Source organism: Cornus florida, unplaced genomic scaffold (genome assembly GCF_030987335.1).
Source record: "Cornus florida cultivar Cherokee Brave unplaced genomic scaffold, ASM3098733v1 CherokeeBrave_3.0.0_Hap2_Chr11, whole genome shotgun sequence".
In the NCBI taxonomy this organism is placed as follows: Eukaryota; Viridiplantae; Streptophyta; class Magnoliopsida; order Cornales; family Cornaceae; genus Cornus; species Cornus florida.
Window position 1 is genome coordinate 116,523,328 of NW_026775581.1, and position 13,271 is coordinate 116,536,598.

A 13,271-nucleotide genomic window follows, 5' to 3' on the forward strand; every position below is an offset into this window, starting at 1 on the left:
TTTTCTTTATGGATTATTGCGTTTTGTGTCATCGTTTAAATTATTACTATCTCACATTTGGATGACTGTAATAACTTAAGTACTTTTATTATCTCACATTTGGATTACTGTAATAACTTAAATACTTTTATTTCTTGGATGCCTGTTACTACTCAAATACTTTAATATCATTATTTAAATGTTTGTTTTTATTATTTAAATGTTTTGTTTATTATTGAATTGATTTACTTATTTATTTAAATGTTTTGCTTGTATTAACTCTTTAAATAGGGCAATGGATATGTGGAACAATATAAGAAGAAGAATTCAATTATATGATAATGAGGATGACAATGAGAGTGTCTTAATATTTGCTGCTATTTTAGAAGAGCATAACTTCTATCAAAAGAGCCGTTGTAGGAATTCAATTTTACAAGGGGAAGCATATGTCATGGAGATTCTAAACGGCCATAGAGAAAAATGTTATGAAAATTTTAGGATGTACCCTAAAGTTTTTAGAACATTGACTAGTACCCTGAAAGGTATAGGGCTGAAGGATTCTAAATTTTTAGCTGTATATGAACAAGTGGCAATCTTTTTGCTCATTTTATCTCATAATCAAAGGAATCGTGTTGTAGCAGAGAGATTTCAACACTCCACTGAAACCATTTCCAGACACTTCCATGCTGTGTTGCATGCAATATGTCAGTTGGGCACCCATATCATTGCCCCTCCTGATTTTTCTGTGATTCCGAATAAGATCAGAGAGTCTCCTAGGTTTTATCCTTACTTCAAGCATTGCGTGGGAGTTATAGATGGAACCCACATTCCTGCAACTCTGCCAGTAGCTACACAACTTTCATTTCGTGGTAGAAAGGGCTATACCACACAAAATGTAATGGCTGTATGTGACTTTGACATGAGATTCACATATGTGCTAGTTGGGTGGGAAGGCTCTACTAATGATTCGAGAATTCTAAAAGAGTGTATTGAGAACGAGGCAATGAATTTTCCAGCTCCACCACCAGGTATTATAATCTTACAATTTCACTTAATGTATGGTTAGTTTATCATAGTGTATATATCTTTACGTATTCTAAACATTGCAAGTAAGTATTATTTGGTGGACTTAGGGTATGCCAATAAGCTTGGTTATTTGGCCCCATTTCGAGGTCAGACTTACCACTTTCAGGAATACCGTAGGAGTAGACCACCCCGTGGTCGGGAGGAAGTGTTCAATCATAGGCATTCATCTTTGAGAAATATAATTGAGCGATGCTTTGGGTTGTTGAAGATAAGATTCGCTATTTTAAAGGCAATGCCTCCTTATAAGTTTTCAACACAAGTATTGATTATAATGGCTTGTTACACATTACACAACTTCATTAGAAATTAATATCAGCCCGATGATTTATTTGATGGTGACGATCCTCCTCAAAGTGATGGTGAAGACGATGAGATTGTTGAGCATGTGCTTCCGGCTCAGCTTCGAGAAATGGATCAGTTGCGTAATACTATTACTGATCAAATCTGGAATTCTCTTGGGTACTCTTGATCTTCCTGAAACTGATGGTATGTTTTTTCTTTTATATGTAATATATTTGTTGCTATTGTGGGCTTGTAATATGTATATATGTATTATATATCATTTTTGTTATTATTATTTTGCTTTTATTATTACTGGCTGATATTATTGTTAATATTTTTCAAATTAAATTCTACCATTACAGATATAAAGTGTGTTGATACTCTCTTGAAGGTGATGTGTGCTGTTATGAAGATGACGTGTCCTACTATTGAAACTTGTTCCATGGAAGTGAAATTTGTGTTTTTTTAAGTATGTCTCCTGTAAGATCTTTTGAGTTTTTCTGATACCTTCTTAACAGTGAAGGAAAACACAAGGAAACATCTTTTTATTTGTTAAGCATCTTTTTCTTTGTTTTTGAATCCTATTTTTGAAATTTGTAAATGAATTGTGTTTGAACTTTGAATTATATCTTCTATTTAATTTAATCTACTGTTTAATTTGTTCTCAATTTCTTTGTCAATTTTCCTAATACAGAAGAATGAGTATGATTTGAAAAGCTTCCTTGCAAGCTTCCATTCTAGCAGGGTGTTTTTTTTATTTTATTTTATTTTATTTTATGTTATGACTCATTCATAGATGTTTTGTGAAGTTTGACTCCAAATAGATGGATTAGAAATGGAAAAGGTGATCTTAATATCTAGATCATAAGAACACTGTAAAAAGATGGAACTCTACATGTCAAATTATATATATATATATATATATATATATATATATATATATATATATATATATATATATATATGTTTGTGTGTTCAATTTTCAATATATTTAATAAAATATAAATATACTATTTATATAGAAATAAATTTATAAACATATTTAAAAATTATAAAAATAAATTAAAAAGAATGATAACCAAACATGTTTTTTGTTTCTGTTTTTTTTTTTTTTTTTTTTTTACAACAGTTGAAATTACCAAACATGTTTTGTTTTTAAAATTTTTGAAACGCATGGCTTACCAAACATGTTTTTCATGTTTCTGTTTCTGACATTTTCAAAACAAAACATCGTTCCCAAACATACTTCCGATTTTTGTCAAAACACTCCAATACTAAAAACGTTGTTTCTGTTTTAGCCAAAAACAAAACGCCTAAAGTAAAACGCATGCCAAACGGGCCCTAAAATTAAGCTTTTTTGAGAAAAAATTAGAAGGATTAATTTCTTGATAAAAAGTATAGCTTCTGGTTTTCGAATTAGGTCTTGCAAGTCTTGACGATGGTATTGATGATTGTATCACCGCCACACCACCTCCTGGACTTGGAATGTCTTCTCATTTCTTTAATTTTTCTTATTTCATTTAAAATTAATCTCATTTTATTCTAGATCAAACCCATCACAAGAAATTTAAACTAAACAATTTCCTTAAGGCCTCGTTTGGATTGAGGGATTTAGAGGGATTCGGAGATAAAAGAAAGGAAATGATAGTGTTAAATGTGTTTGGATGGAGGAAATAGAAGAGAAAATAAATGATTGGGAAGGATTTGGAGGGATAGCCTATCCTTCTAAATCCCTCCACTACACTAAAACTAAATCCTTCCAATTTTGAGAAGATTTTAGGGGAAAGGAAACAATTTAAGTGTAATTTTCATTAAAGACAAAATTAGCTTTCCAAATTTTATACACAAAATTTATATTACATTCAAGTCGTAGGTCAATAATATTAGGGCGCAGCTTCTCCATCTCCTTTTCTCTCGCATCTGCAAATCAGAATCACCGCTTCTCTATCTCCTCTTCTATCGCGTCTCCAGCTTCGGCTCTTCTCCAGCTCCGACATTTAGGTCAGAGTTTTGTTGTCTTTGAATCAATTTTTAGATTTTAGTTAGTGGATTGAGTTCCTATCTCTATTAAGTTCTTATTTTAACAATAAAGCTAACATTAGGACTTACTTCAATATAAGTTCAGGAGATTATTAGTCAAATCAAAAGATTTATTTGTAAGAAAAATATATAGGTCAGAGGTATTTTTGCATTTTACCTTTTCGTATATCTTAATATTTGTTTTCATACAACATAAGTTGAAATCATTTGCTGTTGAAAGATGATTATTATACAAATTTAGCGAAAATGATACTCTCTGTAAATTATTTTTAGGTTTAAATTATTTAGACTAATATTAGCTTTTGCATCTGTTGGGAAAATGGATTTGTTGTTTCTATTATTACCATCTAGTTCTGCTAAGGTTTGTATGTGTGACTGTTGTTTGTTGATTTGGTAGAGTTGCAATTAAAATGATAATCATGTAGTAAAACGGTAATTTGATAATGGTATTAATGAAAATATGAAATACTGAACTCACAATATTGAATATTAGGCGCGATTTCTGAATATTGAGCTCTGAGTCTTTCAGTGTGATTTGATTGACTATGAGCATTAACCATGCCATTAAAGTTTACTATTTTGATCATCCACCTTAAGCCGTAGAGCCTCCAACCTTCGACAACTCACCTCAAATACCAAAACACCAGCATTAAGCTATTAAGATATTACTGAACACCCAATGACAAGAGTATAAGGCATTGAAAGGGTAATGAAATCTCTAATGATGTCATTGGTGAATTTGACAAGTTTTCTCTGTTGTGGGAGAATTGTTTGCCAGACATGTATTTAAAACACTAATAGGTTTTAAATGGCTTGTCCTTGGTGCATTCTGCATTGAAAAAGTATCAACTCTCTATAACTTGCTTGTGCTTTCTTTCCAGGAGGTGTACCCAGATAAGTTAAGGATTACTGGTTGAATAATGTATTCAAAATTCCCTATTTTAGGCATACTCTTGTTCTTAAAAGTATATTTTCTTGCCAAACAGGATGTTTTCTGGTGCTGGTGTGAACATTATAGTATTGATATATCTTGCTATGATGGCATTAGACACATATGTGGTTATGCATTAAGTCACACAAATGTTTTATGATATAAAAATAAAAAGTCAGGAGGTCCTTTCACTCACTCAGTTCACAAAACAAATCCAGCAGAGTATTTTATAAGATTAGTGTGACTGAAGCAGGTAGCAATCCTTGTTCAGAACTATCTAATACTAAGGGCCCGTTTGGGAAGTGTAGTGTGATGTAGTGTACTGTTCTAGCCTAAAACAGAACAAGTGTTTTGTAGTGCGATGTTTTGGAATGAGAACAAAACATGTTTGGTGTTCCAAATTTGCTCTGAGAATTTTGGAACAAAAACATGGTAAAACATGTTTGGTAATGTATATTGTTCTAAGAAATATGAGAATAAAACATGTTTTGAAGACTGAAAGTGTAACCAAAATCAGTAGAAAAATAAAATAATTAAATATGTTGGATTAAGAATGTTTTTAAATAATGTTTTCTTGAATACATTTTTTCTAACTTGGTAAATTATAAAGTTAAATTTAATTATGGTATAATTTTAATATACAATTGGTATAACTTTTAATATATATATATATATATATATATATATATATATATATATATATATATATATTGTTCCTCCATTTATCTTAATTTATTATAAAAACCATTAAAATAAATTATAAATTGCAAAACCTATTAATGCTGCATATTATTTTAACAGTTGTCCCATACATTATTTTGGTATAAAACTGAAATAAAGTTTCAATATATTATACATTTCATGAATTTTAATATATTACATACATGAGTTTCAAAAATATCTCCGCATTCGTCAACAGTCACAATAAAAGTTCATGAAATAAAATTAAACTAATATATTACATCATTTCTCAACAGTCACAATAATCAACAACAACAACATGAGCAAAAACAACAAAAATATAGTTGTAGTCTACTTTCATGTGGTTGAATTTTGAATTTGCTCTTAAGTTGTTCTGGTACAAGTGTTTTGCCTGTACGGACTATCATGTCTTTTCATATATTTTTCCAACCATTTGGACTAAAAGTTGTGTTATTCCGATTACCAGCCTTCACTTCTTCCTCCATACAGATAATGACAGCTTCAATATGGGAATCATCCCATACTAGTTTTCCATCATCGGTATTGTCTGTAAGGTCCTCTATTTTTTCTCCCACCACATTATCAGCATTGATATCCATCTAATTACATAGTTTTAATCAAAATGTGTTAAAAAGGTCATTAACAACTGTAATCTCCTATTAAGAAAGTATGAATACATTTACTAAGTTGTCATAATAATATGACTCATCATGAGTTCTACAACTTCAGTATCAGTAGAAGTTTAATTTAATCATAATTGAATAAGTATTGATGATGGCATTATTCAATGATCTTGTTGATGTACTCTATATTATAATACCATGAGGATGTTTTTAGCATTAACACTTATAAATTTTCAATTGAGGGCAATGAATACCCCGTCTATTTTAATTTTGTAGTATATATATATATATATATATATATATATATATATATATATATATAGAGAGAGAGAAAAAAAAATGAGAATAATAGGATCATCATCATAAATTTTATCTTTTATTTTCAGTTTTATTTTGTCCAACTGTTTGCGTATAGTAAGTAAATGCTTCTGGATCATTTATACAAATATGTAATAGAAATGTGAATTGTGTGACCAAGAAGTTAACACACCTCTAAGCTGCTTTGTGCCAATACAAAAAGAGGGAAACAAAAATTGTCCTTATGTGTGTATGCAAGAAACAAACTCCAATATACCATATAAAAAATTCCACTATGTTCAATAACTGCTTCCATGTTGAGTTTCTTACAGCTGTAATCTCCACTATGTTCACTAAAACCAATTTCACTAGTGTTCCAAATCAAGAGTCACTTGAAAACCCTTATGCTCATGCGGCTTAATTTCAACACGAAAACCAGCAAATCAACAATGGCATCTTGCAGACAAAGTTTCTGTGTACAACTAGGGGGAAATGGTGGAGGAAAGAAAACAAAAAGGCATGAACTGTCATATATATATTCCGTGAGGATTTTATGATGTACACAACAAGTGAGATGGGTTAATTTATTTGGTACAACAATTAGTCTAATATATATTTTAAGTCCTTCAGTGAGAATTCCAATAAACAAGACAGCAATAAAAATTATAGCTACCCCAATTAAGTACACTGTTAGGTCAAGGGAAACACACAAACATGGAAATTCGACCAAAATCAATAAACATATATCCATATACAAAAGAGAGAATCAACCAAAATCAAGCATCATTTTGAGTCTCTGTAATCCATGTATCCTGATGAGCACTGAAAAGTACGCATTTAAACCCGTTAAGCTTAAGCATTCTAGTACATTTATCTATCTTACTTTGTCATTTTAGACTTATTACGTGTTATTTATATTTTCAGGCACTAATCCCAAAATTTAGCTAACTCAGCCAAATAAGAGCTTAATTGAAGCAATCCTGAGATAAACCAAAGGAGGGAGCAAAGTGGAGAAAGAAAGGAGCAAAAAGGAATCAAGTTGTGCAGCTGAAAAGTTCGATTGATCCAACTTAGAGTTCGATCGATCGAACATCTATGATCGATCACAGTACTTCTCGATAGATCCAACCTTGGCCTTTGCTGAAATTCCAAGTTCGATCGATCGAACATCACCTTCGATCGATCGAACCCTATTTTGTCCTATTCAAATGATTGATCTTATCCACAGCTGTACGCCTACCAACCACTTTTGTCTTTTTCCTCATAAATATCTTGAAAATATCCCAACCTTGTCATTATCCAGAGGAGTCAGACCACTTCGATCGATCCAAGATGCAGTTCGATCGATCGAACCCATTTTCGATCGATCCAAGTTAAGGTTCGATCGATCGAACTTCCTCCAGTGAGAAAAAGTTAAAGTCCAGCTCATTTATTCCGTCCTTCATCCAATGATTGGAGAATATGCCTTGCACGACTACAGCTCATCATGAGGTGTATTTGACCTACCTATATAAGGAATATGATACACTTTTTGAGGGAGTCTCTTGTCACACATTGAAAATTGATCTTAGAGGCTATTCTTGGAGAGGAGGAAGGAGGAAAGCTAGAGCACCATTGGAGGAGATCTTCACCAACAAGAAGCAGCCATGGAGTTAGCCCTTGAGGGTTGGATCATCACTACCATGAGTGGCTAGACATCCTCTTGGGGATAGAGTTAGCCTCAAGCATGCTTTCTATACTCTAATCTTATGTATTATTGAGGGATAGGTGTTGTATGATACATCTTGATATTCATGTATATATAAATCTTGATTATTTCATGGTTTGTATGGTTTAATGCTTCCAATTGACTATTCTATTCTATCCATATGTCTATGTATGCTAGAGTAGGATATTCATGTGCTTATCCCGAGATTTAGTGTTTTTGATGCATGTCTATGTGTATTGATGCTAAAGATCTAGAGATTATCAAGATGATATGCTTAATGAATGCTATTTTGGTTCATTTGATGGTTTATGCCTATTCTTGATGGTTTGTGCCTCTCCCCTAGTCTAGATAGCTTTATTTTCATGCTAGTAGTGTAGATTTAGTGTAGTGGTAGTGTAATGTTAGATGGGAGGACAATCTACTCTTGATGTTTGATGTTCCATGCTTGTGAGTTCAAATGACATATTCCTCTAATATTGTGTTGTATGTGGATTGTGAGCTTAATGAAGGATTAATGACTTGTTTTTATCTATTGTGCTATCCCCATGTTGTCTAGACAATATATGCTCTATTGTTTAGATATATTGTGCTCTTCACATGATGTTTAGACAATACTTGCTTGATTTGTCATCCTTGCCAATGGAATCAACCTAATACACACACACCCTTATCATATTGCAACACATCCATTACCCTCAATTGATCACTTGTTAGTAGTATAGAAAAGTATTGCTTGGTGGTGATCTCTACACCCCAAGACCTCTCTCTCTCTCTTGTTTACTTCATATTATTTTATTTAGTTGAATTCAATTTAGCTTAATCAACCAACCAATCAATTGTGTGATCACTCGACCTACTAACCCTAATTACCATAGTTTCACAATTCGATACACCATCAAATCCCTTGGTACGATCCCTACTCGCCCTATCTATGTTTTATATAGAGAAAGGTAGTAGTGGCTTTCTATAAATGTAAAACTTGGCCACCTCCTAAATTCACAACTCTTCAAGCTTGACTTGGTATCGCGACCCTTGTAAAGGACCGGTCAGTTTTTGGCGCCGTTGCCGGGGATTTTAAATTGGCAACGTCGAATTGTGAAATTCAATTAGGATTAGTACTCTTTTGATCGTGTCTTTACTTTCTTTTTTATTTTCTGTTTTTGATTGCTTATTGAATTTGTTCTCCATTGACTAGGTGCATTGAGCAAGGAGCTAGCAAAGTAATTCCAAGCTAAGGAGCAAAGCAAAGCAAAGGAAAAATGCTTAAAATGAAAAATTGTTAAGTAAAATTGCTAAGCTAAGCTTTTAATTTTGGAGTTGAAGTGCTAAAGGACTATTGTGAGACCTTCTTACTCAATCTCCTTAGTTAAATCGGGGGCCCACGTGGAGGCATTGCATAGCATCATTAGATAAATCGGGGGCCCACGTGGAGGCATTTATTTGACATGCATTGCATTTGAAAATTGTGGTTGTGAAGTTTAATTGCATTGTTGAGAAAGTTGCTTATTCGTGTTGCATTGTGCATGCATGGTCGTCATTCATTGAGACCTACTCTTGTCCCTCTTGATTTGCATTTAGAATCCACTATTAGGAATCCAAGGGGAAGAGGAAGTTCACATAGAACCAATCTACCAATGAACGCTCTCAATGATGATCACGTTGAAGACCTTGGTCACATAGACCAACAAGGCATCCTTCATCCTAATGTGCAAAATGATAATATACAAGTTCCATTAGGCATGCCTAGGCCATACATTCATCAACCTCCTCAACAACAAGGCCAAATTCCAATGGGAATTCCAAGGCCAATGTATGCACCACAACCCCCCATCATTAATCAAGCTCAATATAACCAAGGTGTCCATATTGCACCTCAAGTTGCTAATCCACCACTCGCATTGAGAGATCACTATGTGCCTAATGAGTATAATGCACCCACATGCATTCAATTGCCACCATTTAGAGCACACCATTATGAGATTAAAGCACAAATTATCCAAATGCTACATAACTTTCATGGACTTCCTAGTGAAGAACCTTACAAGCATTTGGATGAGTTTCTTAAAGTTTGTTCTGCCGTTCGATACACGGACATGCCGGAAGAAGTTTTAAGGCTGAAACTTTTTCCATTCACCCTTAAAGATAAGGTGAAGTATTGGTTTAACAACCTTAGGCCTTTGTCTATAACTTCTTGGGCAGAAATGCAACAAGAATTTTTGAAAAAGTACTATCCGGTTTCGAAGACCAATGTTATGAGAACCGCCATTAGAGAATTCACACATGTCACACATGGGGAAGGAGAAACTTTCCACGAGGCATGGGAACGCTTCAATGAATTGCTTAGGAAGTGTCCTCACCATGACATGCCTAAATGGCAATTGGTCCAATTTTTCTTTGAAAGCTTATCGGACAATTATAAAGGCATGGTTGATGCTTCAATGGGACGTTCTTATATAGACCGGCAAGAGGAAGACGTGTGGCGTCTTTATGAGAGCATGAGTGAAAACTCTTTGCATAAAACATTGTCATCTAGGAATGGTAGAAATTCTCAAGGTAGGAAGAGTGTTGGCTTGCATCAAGTTGACCACTCAAATGATATAACCGCCGATATGAAGTCTTTATCTCAAAAGTTTGATCAATTGATCAATCAAAACTTGGCGAATCAAGTGTCTTCCTTTCTTAACCATTATCCTAGAGCTCAAAATGAATCATGTATGACTTGTTCTAGTATTCTTCATTCTACTTCTAATTGTCCTCATGAACAAATTCAAAATGAACCCATTGAGCAAGTTAATGCAACATTTGTGAACCAAGGGAACAATCCTTATGGTAACCATTACAATCCCGGTTGGAGGAATCATCCTAATTTTTCTTAGAAAAACCAAGGGGAGGGCTCAAACTCTTCCCAAGGCGGTTTTCAAAGGAAATACATTCCACATCCACTTCAAAACCAAGGATCCCAAGGTTCAAGACCATATAACTCACAAGGAAATCAATTTGCTAGTTCTCATTTTCCTAACCAATCATATTCTCAAGGAAATTCTAGAGGTTCCGTTTTTGAGGAAAATGTTTTAAATGCTTTAGGCACCTTAGAAGCAAATACTCAATTGTTGCATTCTCATTCTCAATCAATTGCCAAGCTAGAAACCCAAGTAGGGCAAATAGCTGAAACACTTAATGCTAGAGAGAAGGGAAAGATGCACGCCCCAATCAAACAACAATGTGTTGTAGAAACCAAATCCTCATTGGAAGGGCATAATTTTGAGCATGTCAATGCGGTAACAACCTTGAGAAGTGGTAGGGTAGTAGACAATCAAGTTAGAATGCCTAATGAAGAGAGTGAACCGGTACAACCTCAAGTTGTCACCCGTCCCGTTCCACACACTATTCCTCCTTCATTGCATGTGCATGATCTTGAGAATGAGAAGCCCTCAAATTGTGAGTTGAAAGATGATTTCCAAAGAGATTTATTGAAAACGGTGTTGAAAAATGTGTTTGAGAAAAGTTCTTTGAAAAATGTTATTCATGATTCTTCTTTGAAAAGTGATTTGAAATCCAATGAATTGAACAAGTCCAATGCTGAGAATTCTTTGAAAGAAAATGCTGAAAGAGTTTTTGAAAAAGCTCCATTTCCGGACGCCTTGAAAGGGTCCATTTCAAAAGAAAGGCAAAAGACTAAGAACAATGAGATAATGGATATGTTTAGGCAAGTCAAATTCAATCTTCCACTTTTGAATGCAATTAAGCAAATTCCGGCTTATGCCAAATTCTTGAAGGACTTATGCACCCAAAAGCGGAAGAACAAGAGCCAAACATCAAAGAAAGTGGTCTTAACCGAACAAGTGAGTTCCATTCTACAACACAACACTTTGCCAAAGTTTAAGGACCCCGGTGCACCTACAACATCTTGTATCATTGGTGAACATGTCATCAACCGGGCACTTCTTGACTTAGGGGCTAGTGTTAACCTTCTTCCCTATTCGGTTTATGTCAAATTGGGCCCAAGTGAATTGAAACCGACGTCGATGGTTTTACAACTTGCCGACCGATCCATTAAGAAGCCCAGGGGGATAATTGAGGATGTGTTAATTAAGATTGATAAGTTCTTCTTCCCGGTTGACTTTGTTGTCATTGACACGGAACCGGTGCCCAATCCAAAGAACCAAATTCCGGTTATCCTTGGCCGTCCTTTCTTGACAACCTCAAATATCAACATAAATTGTAGGACGGGGATAATGAAGATTTCTTTTGGGCACATGAGAGTGAAGTTGAACATCTTTAACCCCACACCCAATCCATTTGACAAATATGAGGAAGAGGTTAATATGGTAGAGGAATATCATGATCTTGTTTGTGAAATGAATGAGCTTTTGTGTATGAACAATGTTTCAAAGCCTTCATCTTTATCTTCAGCATTGCATGCAAGAAAAGTGATTTCGAACTCTTGTTGTGAAAGGGCGTGGAAGCCCAAGGAAAGTTTTGACAAGGAACTCAAGACGTCTTTTGAGTTTACCCCAACAAGTTCTTCCAAGAACCATTTGTTGGAAGTGACTCGAAACATCTCTCATCCCAAAAAGGAGGGGATGCATTGCAAGATCTTTGATCTGGGCTGAAAGAGCCCAAGGTCTTGCTAGAGACGTTAAAGACTAGCACCGAAACTCGTAGGATGTCACAACCCTATTCCTCCCTCATTTCTATCTTGCATTTTAATTCTTGCGAAGTCTAGATACTGTTTTTGTGGTTCTATACATTGGAAGGAACTGAGTAAGGGATTGCATGAGCATTCAAGTCATTTTGAGCATTTAGGCATAATTTCGATCGATCCAAGTTTTGGTTCGATCGATCGAACATTGGTTTGATCGTTCCAACTATGGACTCGATCGATCCAGCTCTCATTTTGCACCCAGCACTTAGAAAAATTTTAGACCTGCATCCAAATTCCAAAATGCATGCTCTCGGGATCTCCAAATTTTCAAAAGTTCGATCGATCGTAAACCATTTCGATCGATCCAACATGTGGTTTGATCGATCATGAGTCCCAACACTTAGAAAAATTTTCAGGCCTCATCCATTTTTCAAAAATGTATGCTCTCGGGACTTTTCAAAATTTTTCATGTTCGATCGATCGAATTCCAAGTTCGATCGATCCAAGGTTCCAACACGTGTCAACTCTTGAGCCCTTAAACTTGTACATTCTTTATCCTCTTCGATCGATCGAAATCTTTCTTCGATCGATCGAAATTTGCATCTCATTAATTTAATTTCCTTTGATTTTTCAAAATTCAAAATTCAAATTCAAAAAAAAAAAAAAAAAAAATTAGAGTGGAGACCTAGGTTCGATCGATCGAACTCTGCATATCGTGTTTTTAAAATAAAATCGAGTTGGATCGATCCAACCTCGAAATAAAACCTAACCCTAAGTCTCCCTTTCTCTCAATCTCAAGCTCAATCCGGCCAACCTCCATCCCAATCATCTTCCCCATCTCCGGTGAGCCAATTCCGCCAAGGATAAGCTTCATTTTCATCACGGCTTTGCCCCTTCTCTCTTATCTCATCTCTCTCGGTTTAGAGGTAAACCGAATGCAATTTTCTTGATTCCAAGCTTAAATTGATGCATGTTATT

General features: G+C 34.6%; 1 protein-coding gene and 1 non-coding gene across 2 annotated transcripts; one reads left to right on the forward strand and one right to left on the reverse strand.

Moving 5' to 3' along the window:
• Window positions 1–274: 274 nt before the first annotated feature.
• LOC132281933 (protein ALP1-like) lies at window positions 275–1,375 on the forward strand. Its single transcript, XM_059783582.1, has 2 exons — window positions 275–963; window positions 1,090–1,375. Exons 1-2 carry the CDS (start codon window positions 275–277, stop codon window positions 1,373–1,375), a joined length of 975 nt encoding a protein of 324 aa, XP_059639565.1.
• Window positions 1,376–9,906: 8,531 nt separating this feature from the next.
• Window positions 9,907–10,013, reverse strand: LOC132287313 (small nucleolar RNA R71). The gene has a single exon (XR_009472992.1). It is a non-coding gene; the product is annotated as a small nucleolar RNA R71 (small nucleolar RNA).
• Window positions 10,014–13,271: the final 3,258 nt, after the last annotated feature.